Consider the following 23127-nt stretch of genomic DNA (forward strand, 5'->3'; position numbering starts at 1 on the left):
CCCAATTACTCAATTTCTAACAATTGTTAGATTTTATTCAGCATTAGGCTGATTTGCTCAGAATTGCCCATGGATGAAAAGTGTAGTTTTAGCATTTTGCTCCATGGCTTGCAGCTGTTCTCATGGAAATTTTGCTGCTGACATGTGAGACAACAAGCTCAAGGCTTGATTTCCTTCCCTTAATGTTTGAAAAATTAATTTTTCCATAACTGTTTGAAGCAATTTATAAAACCACCAGGAAAGATATCCCTGCCTGCTCTCCAGCTCTGGCAAAGGACTCCAGGCTATATGTGCCCTCCTGCTTCCTTCTAATTCCCCATCCTTGGCTTTAGGCAGCAAACCTCTTGTTTTCCTAGAATCTCCTCTGCCCTGGAATAGTCTTGAGGGAAAATGGTGTGAGAATCAAAGTTTGTTTTCTGGAAGGTTGCAAGATGGTTTCTTGGAAGGGAAGACATAAAACTGCAATGAAATCTGCAACAAACACAGAATTTTAATGGTGAACTTTTGAGATAAGGTAAACTTTTATGGAAGTGGAGGGATGGGTATGTTTGGAAATCTGGCACGAAGTCTAATAAAGTAATTACTGTATTCCCTCCGTGCATTGCACAGAAATTGCATCTTTTCATGCATCAGTCACAGCTCCCATTACTGATACCACAACCTCTGAATTACTCTGAACATCAACAAAACAAGCACCACTTTGTCCAGATGAAGGCTTGAAATCTTGTGAGTGGATGTTGTAGTTTTTGTTTTTGCTGTAATACTACACACAGCTTCCAGACTGTTAACCTGATGTTGCAAAGTGTAGAATAATGAGTATTCTTGCCTGACTGTCCCATTTCTCTTCCAGAAATGATGTTAATTTGTGCTGGGAGCAAGGGTTACTTCTCATATTCATAATTTCATGTGCTGCTTTAATGGGAGAGGCAGGCAGACTGCAAAAATGGAGCAATTTCACTGCAGTTAGTTTGTCACTGGCCTCCAGCTGTTGTTCTCACAGCAATGGTTTCCTACAGCTCAGCAATGTGAGGTCAACCGAAATCATGTTGTATCTGGGGAGAAATGAAAAGGCATTGCTTGGCAGGGGAAGATACAGGCAGTCAGCACATACAGAAAAATTGTTTGCAAAGTAAAACAAAGCCTCTTGGTTCAGCCTGTGTTTTCCTGGGGTGTTCCATGTAGTGTCTGGAATGGAAAGGTGGAAGAACATGTTGTCTAGCAGGAGGACTTAAATTTCAAGATTAAGCTCTCACTGCTGTTAAGGAGTCAAATTTGAAGCACACTTGAAGGGATGGTGGCAGCTTCTGAATGAAAAAACCTGACTGTGTACCTCTGAGGTGATCTTCTGTGCCTGCTCAGCCCTGATCCACCCCAGGGAGAGCCCTCGACCAGGTGGGATCATTGCACAGTGTGCAGCTGGGGCTGCACTGGCTCAAGAGTTCCCTGACCCCTTACTGAATTAACAATGTCCTCCCAGAGGTCATAATCAAAGAAAATATTTTGGAGAAATCTCTTTGCAGAGCATGCACTCATGTTATGTTTAGTGGACGGATTCTATCCAAAACCTGGCCAGATTTCTTAATCAAAAATGCAAAGTGTTTTCCTAGCTTATTCTCAATAATTTTGTTCTGGGAGGAAGGCATAAAATATAAACTTTGTCACATTAAGTATTTCTGTGCTCCATGCTCTGTGGGTCACAAATTAAATCCTCTTGGATGCTGCTTGTTCCTGTGCAGGGTCCACCAGGATGGACTTTCCCTCTGAGTATTCCCCTCTGCATTAATTAATTCAATACTTGATCCTCCTCTTGCTGACAACTTCCACAGGTTTGATGTTGCAATTGGATAGCTTTTACTGTCCCATTTCCAAATATTGGGCTGAACCAGAAGAGTAGGGTTTTTTTTCTGAGCAGCTCAAGAGCATTTAGGATAATATGTATCTTATATGAGGTGCTCCAAATATACTCTTAAGTTTGCAGAGGTTTGCTCACATCCTATCTGTGCATATAATTTAAAAAAAAATACTGAGAAGACATCTCACTGAAAAAGGTATTTATCACATATTTTCTTCTTTTATTTTTTTCCTTCTCTGTAGAAGCTGATGGCTTAGAAAGTTGATGTTCTTAGCCATGCATGGGCAAACAGTTGTTTCATTTCCATAACTTGCCTGTTTTGGAGTTACTTGACTTCCTTTCCACTTGTTTCTATTGTTTGGACAGAATCAGTGACAGGAAGAGAAGCATGAAAAATGGCTGAATTCTTGCTACCTGGTACCAACAACTTCCGCAGGTTCACTCAGGAATCCTTGGCAGCCATCAAAAAGAGAATTGCTGCCAAAAAGAATTGTCAAAAAAATACCATAGAGCAGAAACCTGAGGAGAAACCACGTCCTCAGCTTGATCTAAAAGCTTTCCAGAAGTTGCCAGCTCTCTATGGAAATCCTCCTCCAGAGCTCATTGGGGAACCGCTGGAGGATCTCGACCCGTACTACAAAGATCATAAGGTTAGAGCCAACCAAGACACTTGGATTTTATTTTTAATTAATTTAATTCAATTTAATTTATTGTATTGCCAAAAGTTTCTGTGGGCAATCTGTCAAAGGGTTTTGCTTACACCGCTTTATACAAATTCTCAACCCTTTCTCTGTTAAACAATGCATGCAGTTGGCACAGCTGAGTAATGTAATCTTTTTTGAAAAAGCTTAACTTTAAATTTTAAGAATGAAATAATATGAAATCAATTAAGAATTGAATCAGAATTAAAGCCAAAAAAATAAACTGGATAAAGGAAGAAAAGGGAAGTTTAAAAAGAAGTTATAATAATTAGGAGTTCTAGTAATTTTGTATATTTTGTACATAATTTTGTCCATTTTCGTAAATTCCATAGTTTTGAACAATGTGTTTCACTCCATCTCAATACTTTTGTTCCACTTACACGTACAATAAACGATACTTAAGCATAAAGATTATTTTAAAATGATTGCTGATGAATCCTTACAACCTCCTGACTCAAGCTCCATATTCCAGTTGTGACATATTGAAGAATATGATTTTCAATAACAGACAGAGAAATGGAAATGAATCCATTGGGAATTATGCTTTTTGCTTGAGAGGAGGTTAGACACTGAACTAATTTCTACAGTCTAGGAGCTAGAGGATCACTGTCAACAATAGCAAATAATGAAAAAGGCTGCAGTTCTTCCTTGCATCTCTTCTGTATCTTGACTCAGTGAGGGGTTCATTCTATTTTAAGAGAATAATCATAAGCAAGATTAGTTCTGTTCATGGCTCTTTGCAAATCACAAGGTTGAAAAAAGAAGTTTGTGCTAAGGAATATTTTGCAGCCTGAGAGTTAAAGTTTCTGATGAAAGGATAGCAAATTTATTCAGCCTTTTCACTTAACCAGGCTAAAGTGAAATTCCAGCTCTTGGTCATGACTGACACAACAGGATATAGCACAAAAATAAGTTCTATGTTCAACTTGCTGACAGATTCTTGTTTGTTTATTTTTAAAAGATTTTCATAGTGCTAAACAAGCAGAAAACAATCTACAGATTTACTGCTACACGTGCCCTGTGGATCTTCAGTCCCTTCCATCCAATACGAAGAAGAGCAATTAAAATTTTAGTACATTCATATCCTTTTATTGGTTTTATTCACTCTTTTTGATTATAAAACCCTACATAATCCTGTGCTTTTGTATTTTACAGCATTGATTTAGTCTGGTCTTTTCCTCACTACAGACAGATTCTAATTATTAATCACCTTAGATATTATTTGTGTTTTGGTGCTCTTGTGATATTTAGAAATAAGTTTTGTGAGTATTTGGCTTATTAAGCCTGATTTTCTACAGATTTGTGTTTTGAGCTCTGATATTGATTTCTTGATGTGTCACAAACAAGTATCTCATTCTGAAGCCTTTTACAGTGAGAAGATTGATAAGATCTCTATCCTCTTTTTCATCTTCTGCTTCCCCAAATGTGGGAATTAAATTCAACTCATGTGCCAAAGCTGATCAACCATTGGCCAGTTTTGAGAGAAAAGGTTGAGATAGGCAAGCACACACAGGAAAACACATAGGAAGAACCCATGTAAACTTAGTTTCTCTGGGAAATGAGATTCAAAAAGTATACATGTGGTATATGAAAGTAAATATTTCCAGAAATGCTTTTGCAGGGAATGCCTTGGGAATATAAAGGTAATATCGTTCCCACCTCATATATCAAATTTAGGAGGTGGGAATCACAAGTGTATTGCTCCAGTTTGGCACTGGGGAAGGACACCTGAGCTGTGGCTTCAGACTGAATCAGACCCAGAGTGGAGTCTGTGATGCCCCTGTGTGGATTTCAGATTCCTAGCCATCTCCTGGCTCTGTGGTGTGAGGTAACTTCAATAACTCGAGGTTGTCATCGCAGCAGCGTGCAGACATCCCTGGAAGAGGCATTCCTCTCATCTGGGGCTTTCTCTGGGCAGAAGCTGGCTGACATTGGCATTTCCATGAGTGTCTCAGCTCCTTCTAACAGCTGGACCATGCCTAGAGCTAAAGCCAGGACTTGCTTTTTGTGGGGATGGAGAGAATGGAAAATGGCAAGGAAAGATGTCTTTTCCATACTCTTCTACCCTATGGATTGCCCACATGTGTGGTACAAGGCATGAGATCCAGTTCCAGAGTCATTTGCTTGAGCTTAGGTGCCCACATATGAGGGAGCTGCCCAAGCTCCTGTTCTCTGGGCCAGCAGGTCCCAGACAGCACCTGGGAAGCCCCTAGAGCTGGCTAAACATGGGCATCACAATTTTAAAACCCCATTAATCTATTAGAGAGCATCCAAAGAAGGGCTGTGAAGATGGTGAATGGTCTGGAGGGGAAACCACATGAGGAGTGGCTGAGGGCATTTGGTCTGTTCAGCCTGGAGAAGACTGAGGGGAGACTCACTGTGGTCTTCAACTTCCTTGTGAGGGGCAGTGGAGGGGCAGACCCTGATCTCTTTGCTCTGGTGACAAGTGACAGGACTCGAGGAAGCAGCTGGAGCCAAGCCAGGGGAGGTTTAGGTTGGATATCAGGAAAAGGTTCTCCACCCAGGGGTGGCTGGGCACTGAACAGGCTCCCCAAGACAGTGGTCACAGCCTGACAGAGCTCAAGCAGCACTGAAGCAAAACTCTCAAGCACATGATGTGACTCTTGGGATATCCTGAAAAGGGCCAGGAGCTGGCCTTGGTGATCCTGATGGGTCCCTTCAAACTCAGCATATCCTGTGATTCTATGATCTAGAGTTGTTTGAGACTCCTGCAATCACCCTGTCAGATTTTGTGCTGTCCTTTGGAAGAGAACAGCTTTGCCAGGTCAGAGGTAGGTTTGGGTTCTACCTGTGTGATTTGGGCAATGGTTTAACTTGTATGCCATAAAATGAAACTAAAATTGCATCCTTCCACCCAATCCTAAAGTGGTTGAGAGTCCCTTTTCCAGGCTGGAAATGCTTAGAGAAACAGATCTGTAATCAGTACAGAATGACAGCAGTAGTGTGCTGTCACCTAGCATGGATCAAAATCAGTGAATACCTGTGCATGTTGTTCTTGCATGTGCTTTAAACAAAAAGCCAGATAATATCAGCCAGTGACTGATGCAATATTTAGTTACATTTCTGAATCCATGTCATATTCTTTGCCTTCACTCCCATGACTTACATTGTTCACCTGGTTTATCATGTGCACCATTATAACCAATTGTGTATTCATGGCTCTGACTGAGTCATCTAAGTCTTCATCATCTTCATGGAACACATATGTTGAGTAAGTATCTGTGGGTATGTATATTTTTTATTTAGGTACATGTATTGAGTTGTTGAGACTTGCCACTTTCACTCAAGAAAATTTGTGGGAGATTTGAAAGGAAAGTTGCTTGTCTTAAGGGGTTTTTTAAATTTAGATTTTATTTGAGGAAGTAGTTTTGTCTTTAAGCCCAAAATATGCAATAATTTTGATGTTATAGGAGAGAGTAAGTGCAGATTAAGTTCCACTGTTAAACTGGCTTTATGTCTGTTCTGCTGCTCCAGTTTTCCCACTTTCTGAAGTTACTCAGTAATTATCTGCTCTCTATCAAGATGTATTTCCTGTTGTTACTGATGCTGATTGAGCACATGGGAGTTGCTGTCTTTCAAAATTTTGGCTAATTATATTGAAATGCTGAGTTTTGCTCTAATAAAATGTTCTGTCAGAAGCACTTGGCTTGCAGAGTGCTGTTAGACTGGAAAGCTTTTATCTTCAGTGCTGCCAACACCTGCAATGTTAAATCACAATAAATCCATGTTTTGCAGTCAGTCTTGAAATGTATAATGCCATATTTGTTGATTTGGTTTTGGGTTTGTTGGTTTTGGTGTTTTCTTAGAGACTATTTCAGCTGTCACTTTTTCACTTTGGCAAAACGCTAGAATATGAATACTGATGATTCTAACACCTAACACAAAGGAGAAGATTCCCAAATACTTAGTATTAAAAACAGGTTTAAAAGTATTTTTTACTATATCATGTTAAATGACACTGAAGCAGCTTGGAATGGCAAACTCTCATGCAAGCAGGAACAAGACTGTGCATGGTCTTAAAAGACCAGAAGATGCTGAGGTTCTTCTCTACCTTTGAGAGAGTTAAAGGCTGGATCAGAGTTCTATCTGCTGTTGACATCAGCTACCATTCAAATGCATTTCAAGAATAATTTCAGAATACTTCTTTCCAAATAAAAAGGGAAGCATTACATCCATATAATTTCTTAGTGCATTTGCTGACTACCAAATGAAAGCCTTTTGAATTCTGTAGGGATATTGCTGCCTCTTTGAAATTATAAGTGCACTCAGTTAAGTCCAGAAGAGCTTTTACTGATAATTTTCCATTAATAAGAATAATTGCCATCTTAAATTGAAAATCCTCTACTCTTGTATTCCTCTAAGTGTTTTAAATATTCTACACAGAAATGGTTGCTGTGTGCCCAAAGGAAATAACACAACATATCACACGTTCTCTTGGCCACTTGAAACTGGAGGAAGATACAAATTTGGTTCTTTATTTTAGCAAGTAACTGGGAGTTTAGTGTTTATGAAATTATGGGGTCTCACATGAAAGAATTTGGAAAAAAATTGTCGAATGCCAAAAAGTGTGTCATGGGTTGCACATTAATAGCCATGTCCAGGTTGCAGGCAGCTACTGTCTCCAGCTCCATGTGAACCAGATAATATGGAATACACTGAAATCCAGCAGAAATCTTAGTTCTCTCCAGCAGTGTCTCACTTTGCTGGCCCAGACATTAAATAGTCTGACCGTGCCTCTTCTGTTGAGTGCTAACACTGCTCTTTCCCTTTGGCTCTTCTCTTCCTCCTTAGATTTACTTTCACTGGCATTTACACTTTTGAATCATTGATAAAAATATTGGCAACAGGATTCTGTCTAAATGAATTCACTTTCCTTCGGGATCCCTGGAACTGGTTGGATTTCACCGTTATCGTCATGGCGTAAGTGGGAACAAATAAAATATGGATTACCTGCCTCCTCTCTCTGTGCTAGAAATTCTCATTGCTGTGGTGCAAAAGGCTGTCTGTGGTTTAAAAACCAACCCATGGCTCCTAATTGCACCTGTAACCACCTAGAACATTGACTTTTCCCCTCGTTTAGCACTCAACTGTATTACAATAATGTTTTAGTCCTTCAAGGAGGGACTAGAGCTGTGCAGAGCAAGATATTCCCAGTGGTGGGTATATGTGAATGGATGTGTTTAGACTGGTGAAATGTAAGAGCTGGGTATAAATACAGGCTTGCTGACCCCATGAGTGAAAGTATAATTTTGCAGTTAGGGTGATGGGTATAGACACCAGGATAGTGGATTAAATTACGGCTCCATCTCCAAAAATCGTACTTAAATCCTGATTTTCTGGTAATTAGCAAGCTTCTATATACTGGTTAAATGCAGCTACAGAAGGAAGATCAAAACAGCTCAGCCAGCATTTGTAAATTCATAATATTGAGTGGTACTTTTGTATTTTAAATTAATGATGTTTAAAGATGCTCACAAGCTGTGCACAAGCCAGGAGCCACCTCAGAGGGAAACTCTAATAATGAAGAAATGCATTTCTATTTTATAAGTTTTCAGACAAATCCTTGATATGTAGCTTTTTGTTGCTTTTCAATGCTTAAAATACACTTGGAAAGATTGACATCCAGCAATGACCACTGTAAATAACTGCCCTGTTAACTCTGTTCAACCACTTGGTATTTCACATCTGCTCTTTACAGGTATGTGGGAGCATTTAGTGACTTGGGGAGTGTGTCAGTCCTCCGGACTTTCAGGGTTCTCAGGGCTTTAAAAACCATTTCTATAGTCCCAGGTAAGAAATCTTACTTGCTGAGTACTTTCTCCTCCTTACATTCTTTGCTTCATTCAAAATGTTGGCTTTTGCCTTTTTTTTTTTCCCCTGTATCTTTCACAAGTTGCAGACACAGCTGAATTTGTGCACACAAAAGGTGTCTCAGTTCATCTGTCCCAGTCAGAATGAATCAGGTGTTAGAATACTGAATACAATTTGTTTTCATTATGCTTTTAAAGATACTGCTCAGGGTTTATAATGTCAGTTTTACAGAATGTGCTTTTAGCTGATGTGTGTGTTATGGTTCCGCAGAAATAATTCTGGATATTGAAGGGTCTTTACCACTAATGATTTTACATCATCAATCCATGCCAGGAGAGGTTCAGATTGGATATTATCTTCACAAATTACAGGTGTTGGAAGTACAATTTAAATTATGCATATTACTTTTCATGGATAAAGAAAACTAGATTATCTCTGGTTCATCACCTTTGCATGAATATTTTTCAGAGATTAAAGGAACCTCTAAAAATTGTAGGGTCAATGAAAGGAGGAAAAAGTATTTCTCTCATATTAGTCACTATCATCCTAAATATACTTGTATTGCAAATATATTTGCCACATATCCTGTAATTCTTATACTTTGGCTTTTATACATTGTTTTAATTCTAATCAAGTATTATATTTGAATCTCAGTTTTTCATCCTGTTTTTCCTTTTTATATTGTCTTTTTAGGGCTCAAGATCATTGTAGGGGCCCTTATCCAGTCTGTTAAGAAACTTGCTGATGTGATGATCCTGACTGTTTTCTGCCTCAGTGTTTTTGCCCTCATAGGCCTCCAGCTTTTTAAGGGCAATCTCAGGCAAAAGTGTATCAGGAACACTACAGAGCCTTGTAATAAAACATGGGAAAGTTATGAAAAGTTTCTTAATGATTCAGGTAATTTTTTCTCCTTAGTTCTTCTTTAGATGATGCTTTAGACACCTATGCACACGTGTATAACCACTGCTGTCAATTAGGGTGTTTTGATTGATGTTTTGATGAGTAACTACCTGAAAATGGCCTTCTGATTGCCAAAGCAGCTTGCAGGCATCCAGGAATGCACTCCTTCCCCTCATTATAAGAAAAAGCACTCCCAAATTTTCCAGTAACATCCAGATCTGTTTCCCTGAATGATAAGACAATAATTGAAACATGCATTAGCTCGTTCTCTGTTGTAATTCCCCAAAGTTCACTTTTTACTACAGGCTGAAGAGCCCATGCATCTTCATTTTCCTGCTCAGTGAGAACTGCTCCTCAACTTAAAACAGAGGAATTTTTTTAAAAGGCAAATTACTTACTTCTTGACACCAAATATATCTTATTTTATGTCTTATATGAGATATATACAATACATATGTTTCATGTTTACACCTTGGCTGAGGCTGGTGATGGAACTGTGGAGCAGAGATCTGAAAATGCATCAAAGCATTCTCAGTGGAACAATTTTAAGATGCAATTCAGAATAGCAAAGCAAAGCCTTGTGTTAAAGGAGAAGACTCAATATATATGAAAAAAACAGACTCAGAATAATCAATGTCTGTGCCAGAAATATGGAGAAAGCTTAATCACTGAAGGAAATCTCTCCCAGTGAATTCAGACATAGCAGCAGTTGCACAGGGAGAGAAGAATTTTCCCAGGGGAACCCATGAAATACATGAAAAGTCACCCAGAACTGCTGTTTGTCCACACTCTATGTGGGAGACTTGTTCAGACAGGACTTTTTCAGTAATTTCACCAGCCAGGGGAAGAAAGTGTAGAAAAGATTTTTGAGGAAAACCTTTTTTTTTTTTTTTCCTTGTTCCTACCAAAAGACCACACATAAGAAGCAAGTAATTTACATGTACAGAAACTGTAAAAGCCATAATTGAAAGCAAACTTGAAAAGGAATCAATCAGTGACAAGAATACCATAGCAGAGGTCATGGATGAGACAAAGCTGGGCTAAAAATGCTAATTTTCTGTGCTGAAGAACAAAAAGCAAAAGGATCTGTACTTTAGTATATGCAGAACATTGAAGCTGTATAAAGGCAATGGTGTGGAGAAAACAGAGCTCGAGAAATATAAAATCTGTGTTGCTCCACAACTTTTGTGAAAATCCTATGCCAAAAGGAATGGGAGAGCCCAGACAGGTTTAATGCTTGGTAGATGACTTTTTAATAGGATTTAGGATGTACAGCCCTATAAGCCCAGTTTTCTATAAAACTATTTTTATATATTTTATGGACTGCTTTCTTCCTGATTTTGTGGGAAGTTCCCATCTCCCACATGGAGAGCTATATTTTATTATGATTCCCTGAAATTCAACCACTGAATCTTCTTAAAAAACCTTTTCTTTATTTCAGTTTGCAGGAGTGGAGCTGAGCAAAATTCCAGTGGAAAGTAGCCCAGATAGGGATTCATTCCTTTATGGGGTATTTACATGGTATGGCAGAGCTGATATCAAAGGCTCCTGGTGGCTCTGAATCATGCTGACTTATCTGATGAGCACAGGAGAGGTTTGAGAAGCACCAGGGAGATGTGAGACCTCCTTTACATCTGGGATAATAAATCCACACCTTAATGGAGATAATTAGCTATTAGCTAGAGCTTTTATTTGATTCTGCTGATAACAGAGATAATGCTAAGAGAAATAGGGGAAGAGTTCAAAAAGGGCACAGCTCCAGCATCCTAATGGAAAAATCTGCATTTCTCAGCTGAGCAGGATTAGGAGCTGCTGTTGGGCTCAGTAGTGGTGGATATTCACACAATCAAATACTCTTTCTTCCCCCTCAGAACTGGACTTTTTTATTGCTCACTGGAAACTGAACTGATCTATTCTACTCCTAGCAACTTTTGCACACATTCTTGGAGAGGGGTAATTGCTATGGGCCAGAAATCTGCCAGCTTCTGTCAACATTTACCAAATATTGCATTGTTTTAGCATTTCTATTAGATGTTAGGGAGAAATTCTTTATTCAGAGAGTGGTGAGACCCTGGCACAGGTTGCCCAGAGAAGCTGTGGCTGCCCCTGGATCCCTGGAAGTGTCCAAGGCTGGGCTGGATGGGGCTTGGAGCAACCTGGGATAGTGCAAGGTGTCCATGGCAGGGTTTGGAATGAGATGAGCTTTGCAGTCCCTTCCAACCCAAACCACTCTGGGCTTCTGTGACTGCATTTGAGCCTATGTCTTCCAATTCTTCATTTCCTTTATACAGATGTAGCCAAAGTGATAATAACTGTAAAAATTCTTCAGAAGGACTGCCTTCAGTCTGAAATTCATGCACACACATATGCATGTTTATAAATGAGGCCAGGGCATCCTGCAATCTGGTGCACTTAATGTGAGCATGGGAAACCTGTGCACTTGCTCTTACAGGTCACTGGTTACTCATCACTACTAATATTAAATGATAGAGGATTCAGGTTAGAAAGTGTAGAAAGTGCTCTGGGTTTAATTTTTTTCCCTTTTTTTTTTTTTTTTAATAGATGACTTTGCTAGGAAAAATGGTACTGTGGATATTTTGCTGTGTGGTCCGGGTGCTGGGTGAGTGACTTAAGATTATTTCTTCCTTGGAAGTTTTCTCTGCCTCAGTGCTCCTATATTTGCTCAGTCATGCGAGACAAAAGCAGAAATTCCAAGCTTTCCTTGAATGCAGAAACAGGAACACAGAAAACAAAGTATAGCAAACAGTCAGAAAGTTTAAGTCATGTAGGGAATGAAGTATGAACCTGCAGCTGGCTTATTCAGATCTAGTTAGTCTTTTAGACTTTCCTGAAGTGTTGTATTCCTTTTTCCCATGGATGTATGAGAGAACTGAAAATGTGAAAGATCTGGGTCATATCACAGAACAGACGCTCCTCTCTGTGAAGGCTCATGAGCCTTAAACTGGAAAAACAAAACACGAATTTTGGAGGGCAGGTTTGGGCAAGGAGGGAGATGTGGCTGCTTTGCAGTGAGGGGTAGGGGATGAGGATTGGTGATGAGGGGGCTGTCCTGGGATGGTGATCTACTCCAGCCTGTCTTTTTCCTTTGCTTCTGGATTGTGGGTGCTGCTTTTTCCATCCCTCCTTCCAGCCAATACTACCTGGAGCAGAAAATTGTTTTGCACTCTAACGGACTGCAGTGCTGAAACATAATCGGAACTCTTACATCAAGCTGAAGTTTTCCTTGAAATCCGCACATTTACAAGAGCTCCACTTTTTGTTATTAATTCTAGGGACTGTCCTCCTGGCTATAAATGCTGTAAAATTGGGCCAAATCCTGACTATGGTTTCACCAGCTTTGATACATTTGGCTGGGCTTTTCTTTCCTTATTCCGCCTGATGACCCAGGACTACTGGGAGCGTCTGTACCAACAGGTACCAGTTTTGTGCATGGCTCAGAGCTGATCTTCATTAGTTGAAGCAGAAATATGTAGAGAGGACAAGAAACCTCAAATAAAAGCAAAAGCTGCAAGTCATCAAGCCCATGTCTTCCCTTCTGCCTGTGACTCCTAGGAAAGGGATGCTGAAGTGCTTCCCAGCCCTTTCGCCCTGCTCTTGGAAAAAAAGTCCTAAAAGGGTTCTGTACTGTCCTTCAAAAATGTAAAAATGCCTCCTCCATTGTCTTCATGGCATTTACAATGTGAGGGTATCAGAGGAGGAAGAAAGACAGGGAAGAATAGCAAAGAAATGTATAATTCCATTTAAGCTTCCTGAAGCATTGTGTCTAGGAAGCTCAGTGCTTTTAAAGAATTTCAGAGACACATTGAAAGCCTACCTGGTATTTTTTGTGGTAATGTTTATCTCTGGGGTGTGTTGCTTGCAGACCCTCAGAGCTTCTGGGAAGGTGTATGTAGTCTTCTTCATGATGGTCATCTTTCTGGGCTCATTTTATCTAGTCAACTTGATTCTGGCTGTAGTAACAATGGCATATGAGGACCAGAACAAGGCCACCATTGCTGAAACCGAGGCAAAGGAAAGGAAATTTCGGGAAGCTATGGAATTACTGCAGAAGGAGCAAGAGGTAGGTAAATTATTCACTTCCAAGTGTTTGTCTCACTGTTCTATTTTTGGTCAGGTTTAGGTTGGAAGGGACCTTAAAGATAATCTCATTCCAAGCCCCTGCCATGCCAGGGACACCTTCCACTAGACCAGGTTGCTCAGAGCCCCATCCAGACATAAGATAAAGCATCACTCCCTGTGTACATCTGTATAGAAAAAACATTCATGGAAATAGGAGCAAGTGATAGCTTATTGAAATTAGTGATTCCTGGAGCTGCAGAACAGCTCCTTGTTCAGCTGTGTATGTTTCCTGGGAAACAATGACTGTTATTCTGGATAAAAAACATTAAAGGTTGATGTTACTTTAAGAAAAGCAGTATTCTTAAATTGGGAAAACATAAAATTCCATCAACCAGCAGCTTCCAAAAGAAAGTTTAGTTGTTTTTTTTTTTTAATTCTTTTTTTATTCGATTTTGTCATTTGGGCTGCTGAGCAAAGAAACTCACAGTAATTCTGCTGCATTAACATCTGAGCCAAAACCTATTGTAGTTGAATGAAAAGTCTCTTGGTAACTTAAATAGCATAAAAGCTTCTGGAACAAGATACTCCCGTGCTTTAAAAATATCACCCTAAATTCAGCATTGGAAGGAAAATCATCCACACTGTGAATATAGTCCCAAGGATCCCCAATGAAAAGAAGGACTTTTATTATGGTTTGAACATTTATTTTGGGGAAAGAATATATTCTACTGCATTATTTTCAAACTGAGTATTTTTATTGTAAGCAAATTTGCCATATGGAGGAGTAGGAGCTATAATGTGATTATTTTGCTTCTGGCAGGCCCAGTACTTGTAATCATATAACACACTGCAAATAGCAAATTGTTCAGTGCTCCATATGTTGGGGAAATTCTCTCCTCTTTCATTTAGCATTATTATATATTTGAAGATTTTTAGTGAGTTTTGTGAAACACAAATTGTTATCAGGAAATAATAATATAGAGCACAGAAGTGTTTTCTTTCTGCTTTTACTCAAAGCACCCAGCAAAAATATCATCCATTTTTTTTTTTTTTTTTAATTTCAGTCACTGGGTATTAAAGGGATTGATATCCTGTCACTTAGCTCCTTTGAAGCCTCTTCTCTGTCACCCAAAGAAATCAAAGAAAGGAGCAATAGGGAAAAGAGAAATAAGTCACTGGGGAGAGAAGAAAATGAAGAAGAACTTCCCAAGTCACAGCTCCCAGACAGTCAACGAAAGTTGGTAATCTATTATCTGAATCTGAGATCCTTACAGCTCTTCTAATTTTAATTTATAATTAATGGCTTGAAAGCATAAACAAAATCCCATTACAAACACAGATTACTCTTAAATCTTTAAAATAAACAAATGTTGGGATAAAGAAGAATTAGATCAAAAAATTAATTTGAAAAGCAAGTGTTATAAATGAAGGATGAAAGCAAAGTTAAAATAGTTAAATAAATTTTCTATAACAAAGAGAAAAAAAATGTGAATGACTATCGGCACTTAGCTTTTATACCATCATTCTCTGTGAAAAATTTCATACTTAAAATGTAAGTATAAAGCTTATCTCAAAAACAGCTGGTACAGCTCATAAAGTTTTATTATCTGCCACTGACAATCTAAACATAATCCTTCCCGAAAAATCTAAATCAAATAGGAGCTTTGGACTTGCAGTGGTTGGTAGCAGACGCTACGAAGCTCTAATAATTTAGAGCTTCCCCAGACTCCCTCTGTGATGTTACGCTGTTCTCTCTGTTTTGCTTTTCCTGGGCTCCCAGCCTCTCCTGGGCCTGGCGTACGGCGCCAGCTCCAGCCAGGCCAAGCGCCGGCTGAGCCACGGCAGCGTCTTCAACTTCCAAATCCCCGCCGTGGAGGTGGACTCCAGAGCGGACCTCGGTGCCGAGGACACCCCGGGCGCCGGGGGACGCAAACCCCGCTGCCGGTCCCTGTCGGGAGCGCAGGTGGGAAGGCGCCCCAGCCTGCAGAGCCAACGGGGCCACAGCTCCCACCCCGCCACCCCGAACTGTGCGCGGAGCAGCGAGGGGAGCAACCTGGGTGACCACCTCGGGGTGGGCTCGGGGCTGGCAGGAGGGAGCAGCAGGGTGCACAGCCAAGATCCCGTGTCCTCTGAAGGAGCCGCGCTCCCACCAGTCATGGAAGATGCGGGAAAGGGGGATCTGGTAAGGAAAAATATAATATTTAAAATATATGCTTTATACTGTGGTTTATCAATCAGTGGCAGGGTTGGGTTTTTGTTTTTTTTTTTGTTTTTTTTTTTTTTTTTTGTTGTTAGTGTTGTTGTTTTAAGAGTTTCACCTTAATGGCAAACAGTGATGTGAACTCGAGTGTCGCTCTTGGACACAAAGTGAGTACTCAGACGCTTGGTAAGTTTAAAGGAGAAAAAAGAGAAAGTTTTATTCGAACATCTTGTATTTATAGAATTCTAGAGGTGACCATAGATTGGAGGATGGAATTACCACCTCTCCAACCACACTGGTCAAACCAACAGTCTATTAATTCTCTCTCCCCACAAAGAAGAAGCAAAACAATCATTATTTACATGAACAGTGCATGAGTACTCTAGTAGAAATATGCAAACAGATCAGAAGGCTGAATAAGTTTTATGAGAACTATAAAACTTTCAAAAGAACTATAAAAGAAAACTTAACACTTTTAAAAATCAGGGCAACTCTCAAGCATGCTGATGTGGGAATTTTTCAGTTGTCTGTAGAAACAGGTTTTTAATAGTCTGATCCTTCCTGAAAATTAGATTTTGGCCTTCCTGTTTTAAACCTTATGTTTCTGCTATTCATTAATTGCACTAACAATTAGTTAGTGCAAACAAAAGTTTGAAAGGTTCCTAGTGCTGAAATTACAAGTCACCCTTTTCATCCTAAATGCTGCTCAGAGGTGTAATTTTGAATAATACCCATGATTTTTTTTTTTTTTTTGTTCATAGCCCCTTTTGCATCATGCAGCAGCTTTGCCTGTAAGTTCCCCAATTTCCCCTATTTATCCTTCACCTCTCTCCTATTCCATTAGTTTCTTGAATAATTCCTAGGCCTGTTTCCCCTCATACACTCATTTCCAAGGCTGTGCTTGCCCTGTGTTACGTGCTTGCAGGATCCATGCACTGCAGCCCCATAACAGAGTAGGACCTTCAATCTCAGCATCTATTACATCTTGTAAAAATGTACATTTATTTGGCTGCCTGTCACTGTTCCTGTTAACTCTCACAGTTACCCATCATCATCACATCCTTGCTCATTTCACTCCCGTGGTATCTCCCTAATCGTGTTTACTTCCCTGAGCAGCCAGCTGTGCATGATGAGAGCAGCATGATGCATTTACCTCCTCATCTGTCAGCGGAGTACTTTAATGAGGCTCTTCAGAGACAAAGGGCAGCAAGTGTAGTCAGCATAATTACCAGTGTCTTGGAGGGTAAGTGGTTCCTCATTAAGTTTATTTCAACCCTAAAGTTATGCTGCCATGAAAGAACAAAACATATTTCTTAAAGGTTAGCAGAGATTTGTGGGCGTGTCGTTAGGAATTTCATTGTTAATTTGGACTTCTTTTTGAAAAAAAAGGTGTTACACAGTCTCTCTGTACTGGAACATGTTCTTTGCTTATTGTAAAAGCTCGTTGTGTAGGACAGAAAGTGAAGGGGGTTGGGGTGAGAGTGGATGGAAGATATTTCTGATCATCTGACCTACAGGATTGGGACACTTTTCTCCTCCTGATCCTCTGATTTCTGTTGTGTCAGTGGCAGAATTCAGAGGATTCACAAACATACAAAATTCAACAATTAATAAGATTATGCAAGTTAAATTAGTTGTGGCAATTCTTGGATATTGAATACTTAACTTTAAAATTTTATTCCTTTAATTTACCTTCCCATGAGAATTTTTGGTGGGAGTTAATCAGTGACAATGATTTTGATGACTGATAGTTTTGTTGCAGATCTTGCTGAAAAATTTCAGTCCAAGTTATTCAGGATGAGGAACTTTTGTTTTCTTTTGGCCCTTTTGAGGAGCTCTACTACCAGTTCTTGGACCACAAGTATGGAATTGAATAGGAGGGTACCTGTGGCAGGAAGGTCCCTTTTCTTAATTTTTTAAAAGATTTTTTTCCTGGGAGAATCCCAGTTGCAACACATCCGGTTGAGCTTTGTATTGCAGTGTAATTCATCAAAGATCTGGGTTTTGTTGCAGTTTCAGCTGTGAGCTGGAGTAGGACAGGACTTGTAGCTCTAGAGGAAGACAAGAGCTAGACCTGGAGTGAGGATTGAGTCAAAGTGATCACTCTGGAATAAGTGGTGCAGGGTGCAGATGTAGGTATTGAGCCTGGGGGAGAAGAAATGAAAATTAAACAGAGGGAAGAAATAAGGATAGGTCCAATTAAGAAAAGGATGTGAGTCAGACCCAGCTCATCTATTTCTGAAAAGCTTCCAGGTCCCTGAAAACCAGATGAGTAATTCCTACTGTGCTTGTATTTAAAGCTAGTTCCAGTTAGTCAAGGAATTTGCACAGGACTTAAGCTGGGTCAAAAGTATTTTGAAGGGCTGATTAATATTAATGGTGAAGAAAGAAAAGCTATGAGATTTAGATTTGATTAAAAAGATGAAAATGACAAAGACAAAACAGCTTCTGTCTCAAGTTCTACTTGAGGAAAATGGGGATGTGTTGAACTTGCATCAGCTGGGAAATGGTGGGTGTGGCCTTTCCCATAGAAAAGGCCAAATTTCAGGCAATTTGGACTTGCCAGAGTCAGAATTCCCATGTCCATTCTTTAAACTGCCTTGAGGGTCAAGGAAGACAAAAAGTTGTTGGGTGTGAAACAGCCGTTGTCCCTCACCCATGTGAGGACAAGGTGGGAAGTGCTGCAGCTGCTCTGTTGTCCTGCAAGATCATGAGAAGTTGTGGTGAGGCCCCTGCATCACAAATATCTGCATTGCCAGATGGTTGAAGGACCAGTCTGAGACAAATAAAACCCTTTCCAAAGGCTTTTGAAGGAGGTGCTCACAAAAGAATTTGGCATTTTCTCTGGATTTTTATTTTCGTGTTTATCAGCTGATGTAAGAAGCACATGGATGGTAAAAATTGCAAGGAGGCTCTGTGAGAGATGAGAGATTTCCTTTTTCTTCTCTGGTCTTTTGAATGCTTGAAGTTGTTATTTCACCATCTTGCTCAGATAACTAATCTTGATAACTAATGATAGAAGGATTTTCTTTTTCATTTAGAACATGAAGAAGCTCAGCAGAAATGCCCACCACGCCTGAAGAAATTGGCTTTAAAGTATCTAATTTGGGACTGTTGCCCACTTTGGTTGAGAATCAAGGAAAAAGTGGCTGCTTTCATAAAGGATCCTTTTTTTGAACTCTCCATTACGGTTTGCATTGTGATGAACACTTTGTTCATGGCACTGGAGCACAATAATATGTCACCTACTTTTAAATTCATGCTTAAAATAGGAAACTTGGTAAGCAAATTCTCAGCTATGTGGGTTTTTATAGAATTAATTAATTGGTTGATGTGTGTTTTCACTTGAAACAAAAAAAGTGACCATAAAAATTAAAAATTAGCAGACCCTGCATTTATAAACTTTGTTTCTAACACAGACAATTCCCAGATATTTTTATGCACTTTGTCATGCTCCTGAGAATGCAGAAAACAATCCTCCCATTTTAATTGAAAGTGCATTAGGACTTCATGAATATGGGTTTTATTAACCTGTCTATGAATGTTATTTGAGGGGAAATGACCTAGAGATAAGATAAATTCATGGCTACTTTCAGGCTGATGCTACTGTTTCCTTGTCACAGGTTTTTACAGGAATCTTCACTGCAGAAATGATCTTAAAAATCATCGCTCTAGATCCCTATTACTATTTTCAGCAGCCCTGGAATATTTTTGACAGTGTCATTGTCACACTGAGTTTAATTGAACTGAGTTTCCCCAGACACAAAAGCAAGAAAGAAAGGAGAAAAGGAGGAACCCTGTCAGTTTTACGATCCTTCAGACTGGTAATGCTTCACGCATGCTCAGTTGTATGAAACTTTATCTTGTGAATTTAATAGAGAATACTTCTGCAGTTAGGAGGCAAGAAATGATTTTTTTTTTTACCCCAATTATTTTTACTACCTCATCTTGGCTTTAAGAAACACACTCAAACTCCTCCTTGTGATGTTAGAGTCAGAGTTTAAGAAGTATATTTCTTTTGGATTCACTGAGAAATATTCAAAAGAAAAAATATTTCAGACTGGACATGTTATAAAACTGACACAAACAATTAAAAACTAGCACAGGAAATTAGGAAAAAAGTGACGGAGTGCAAACAGAAATAAACAATATTTAAAGAGAGATGTGAAATTATGTTAAGGTATCCACTTCATATACTGGAGGCTGATTTAAATTGCTTTATCAAAATATAGACTCTTTTCATAGTGCTACAGCAGCAGTCCCTGAGCTTTTGGTCCTTTGTTTTGCATGTAAATTAGGCATCATAATCTACACCAAGAGAATTGCATGGACAGCTGCCTGCATTTATCAGGGTCTCAAGTTAGTTTGGTCCTTTACGAGGTGATTAGTTTATGTTTGCAGTGTTGCCCAGTCAAAAGAAAAAAAAAAATCTATAAATACTTTTTTAAAAGTATTAATGTGCCACAAATGTTGCATTGCTGGATTAGTTCAGAATATCAGTAATTTGATTGTTGTAGGATTTGCATGGTGCAAAGATGAGTTCTCTCTACCGATGTCTAACACTATGTTTTATGTTGCTACGCAGCTGAGGGTCTTCAAACTGGCAAAGTCCTGGCCAACTTTAAACACTCTAATTAAAATAATTTGTAACTCCCTGGGAGCACTGAGTAATCTGACCCTCGTCCTGGCAATCATCATTTTCATTTTTGCTATAGTAGGGGTGCAACTTTTTGGGAGAAGTTATGCGTTCAACTGCACTAAAATAAGCAAAGACTGCAACCCACGCTGGCACATGAAGGACTTTTTCCATTCATTCCTCGTCATTTTCCGAATTCTGTGTGGAGAATGGATTGAGACCATGTGGGACTGCATGGTGGTTGCTGAACCATCACTGTGTCTTGTTGTCTTTCTGCTGGTCATGGTGATAGGAAATTTAGTGGTAAGTTTCACAATGTGTTCTTCTCTTCATCCTGTCTGTGGTGGACTCCAGTTAATGGCTGTTCTGACAACAAAAGGTAGCTTCCCAAAAAACAGGTGGAAAAGTTACCCATGTATGGTATAGTCTGTGAAATCCTCTTTTTCCTTTCACCTTTGGGCCGTGGTCTGTATTTTCCCATTTTTGTGAGCTTTGCACGCAGCATCACTTGACCTTTTCATGTGGCAATGTGACAAAAAATACTTTTGCAGTAAATACACTACAGGCAGGTATGCTCCTCTGCATCTTGGGATTTGGATGTAAATAATCAGTGAGGCTTATGGCTTACCTGCTTGAATTAATTAGGCCAAGTGCTTAAGTCCCTCTCTAAATCAATTTTTTTTATTTTATTAAGACCTCATACGAGTACTGAATTCTTTATCAGCAAATGGCAGAATCTACAGTGCTACCACAGAAATCAGGACTATTTTTAGGCATCTCAAAGTACATTTATATCCAAGATCTTGCAATGGCAAAACCTACACAGCCTCAACACACTATGCTGGGACACAAGGGACAGCCTGCCTTCCTTGGTCCTGAGCTGTCCCTTCTTGATGCCCAAATCATAAATATCTTCTTTTAGTAACTTTGTTCCTTCATTCACATGCCAAGCTTCTCTTAATTGCAAAAAATATTTGAACATATTTAACTCTAGGCAGACCTTTATGGGAAATCTCTGCTCTGTGGCTGAATCCTGAATATGTATTTAATGTCCTGTCTGTTCCACACCGCAATGATTGATGTCAGTGATGAAATGCTGTGAGTGAGATTTATATCACATCATGTTAACTGTCAAGCAATGAAGTGTTTAGCTCCCACTTTTTGTCCAGGCTTTCTTATGGTCCAAGGAAGCAGAGAGAAGTACTGAGATTTAGTTATTGACTTTAGGCTGGAATAAGACAGATGGGATGAATTGATCTCTGGAGAGCTGATATTCTCCATTGCCTGAGGTCCTTGGATGGCTCAGGGGTGTTATTTGCCCAGTTCTGCCATGACAAAAATTAAGATACACAGATCCCCTTAGTAACCAAAATACTAGTGAAAAAACTAAATTCTCATATTCCCTTAAAAGCAAACAAACAAAAAACAAATGGAGGTTTAAAAATTCCTTTATTTCAAGGTACTTATAAATGAGAAATTTGAGCTTCTCTTGGTTTCGATTTTTGTGATAATGTGGCAGATTTGAGGAAATTTCTGGGCCTGAATCTGATCTCACAGAATTTTGGAAATAACTCTACAGAGGCCTGATTTAAGTCTAATTTGAAGAATGAAGATAGAATTATTAAACTGACAGGATGTGAGTCGCTGTTGCTGCTTTAACCTTTGAAAAGTTGCTTTCACCAAATAATGCATTTGGCACACAGCTCTGTTTTCTCTTGTAGTTTAAATTACATTTTTTGAGAAGAGAGGAATGGGAACATTGAAATTTCTGATAGAGTAGTTGATGTAATCAACCACCTTTCCTTATCACCTGGTTTTGGTTTGCTCAGGAGAGACTGAACTTTGGTAGCATCTGTGCTCTTCAGAGTTAGAATTCAAATTTTCAAATGCTAGTCTCCAGACTTTAACTTTTTTATTATTATTATTATTATTTCAATTGCTTTCAGGTTCTCAACCTTTTCATTGCACTGCTGCTGAGTTCTTTTAGTGCTGACAGTCTCCAGACAACAGAGGATGATGGAGAGATGAACAATCTTCGGATTGCCTTCGCTCGGATCCGCAAGGGATTCCGCTTTGTCAAGAGCGTGACCTGGGACACCTGCTGTAGGAAGCTCAGGCATATAAAGAAAGTGCACAAGAAGAAAATCAAATTGACTGCACAGAACTCACTTGGGCTCAAGAGTGAAGAGCCAAAAAGTTGTAAAGAGAATTACAATAATGAATGGATTGAGAAAAACAGAGACAAATGCCCAGGTCTTGAAGATTTTGTTAGAAACCCCAACATATTTGTTTGTGTCCCTATTGCTGAGGCAGAGAATACAAGTGAGGGTTTCGAAGATGATGATAAACTGAGCACATTTACTGACACAGAATGCAGCAAACAGGTAATGGATCTCTTAATTTGTGTTGGAACAGTGGAATTGTGGAGAGAGGTGAAAGGAGGGAGGGATGTGCGGGAGAAGAGTCTCTAGCAGAACAGGGTGGGAGATGTTGGTCCATTTCCAGAGAGTTACAAAGTTCTGAACTAGAACCAAATGTAAAAATATTTACAGCAAGGGTAAATCATCTTTTGGAGCCTTTTAAAATCAAGATTCTTTCATGGTTTTAAAAGAAAATTTTTGCAGGAATTCTAGCTGATGTGCTGTGGTGCACACAGGTAATTGTGGCAGTCCTTGGCGAGCTTGGATTTTTTAATGTAAATATTTATGCATAATATTAACTATTTTGGTATTATTTGCACAAAAGAACAAAAATACATGTTCTGCATACAGAACATTATCATGGATTCAGAATATGAATTGATAGCTCTGATCCTTACTTGGTGTTTTCCTTTGCTGTTTGTAGTAATTATTAGAAATGGATGGGATTAAGTATGGAGTGGCTCTACTAAGGACATATTTTTGATACTACATCATATATTTACCCT

General features: G+C 39.3%; 1 protein-coding gene across 1 annotated transcript in view; it reads left to right on the top strand.

Annotated features, from left to right (window-relative positions):
* Positions 1–2247: 2247 nt before the first annotated feature.
* Positions 2248–23127, top strand: part of LOC128805024 (sodium channel protein type 5 subunit alpha-like) — a 32508-nt gene continuing 11628 nt past the window's right edge. The window contains exons 1-16 of the mRNA XM_053973451.1: positions 2248–2502; positions 3515–3633; positions 5681–5785; positions 7366–7494; positions 8273–8364; positions 9079–9282; positions 11848–11905; positions 12579–12720; positions 13169–13366; positions 14430–14606; positions 15146–15547; positions 16679–16808; positions 18607–18845; positions 19189–19389; positions 20151–20504; positions 22148–22585. Of these exons, the coding sequence (XP_053829426.1) occupies positions 2248–2502; positions 3515–3633; positions 5681–5785; positions 7366–7494; positions 8273–8364; positions 9079–9282; positions 11848–11905; positions 12579–12720; positions 13169–13366; positions 14430–14606; positions 15146–15547; positions 16679–16808; positions 18607–18845; positions 19189–19389; positions 20151–20504; positions 22148–22585 (3243 nt within the window). The remainder of the gene's footprint in view (positions 2503–3514; positions 3634–5680; positions 5786–7365; positions 7495–8272; positions 8365–9078; positions 9283–11847; positions 11906–12578; positions 12721–13168; positions 13367–14429; positions 14607–15145; positions 15548–16678; positions 16809–18606; positions 18846–19188; positions 19390–20150; positions 20505–22147; positions 22586–23127) is intronic.

The sequence above is a fragment of the Vidua macroura genome, chromosome 1 (assembly GCF_024509145.1).
Source record: "Vidua macroura isolate BioBank_ID:100142 chromosome 1, ASM2450914v1, whole genome shotgun sequence".
Taxonomy (NCBI): Eukaryota; Metazoa; Chordata; class Aves; order Passeriformes; family Viduidae; genus Vidua; species Vidua macroura.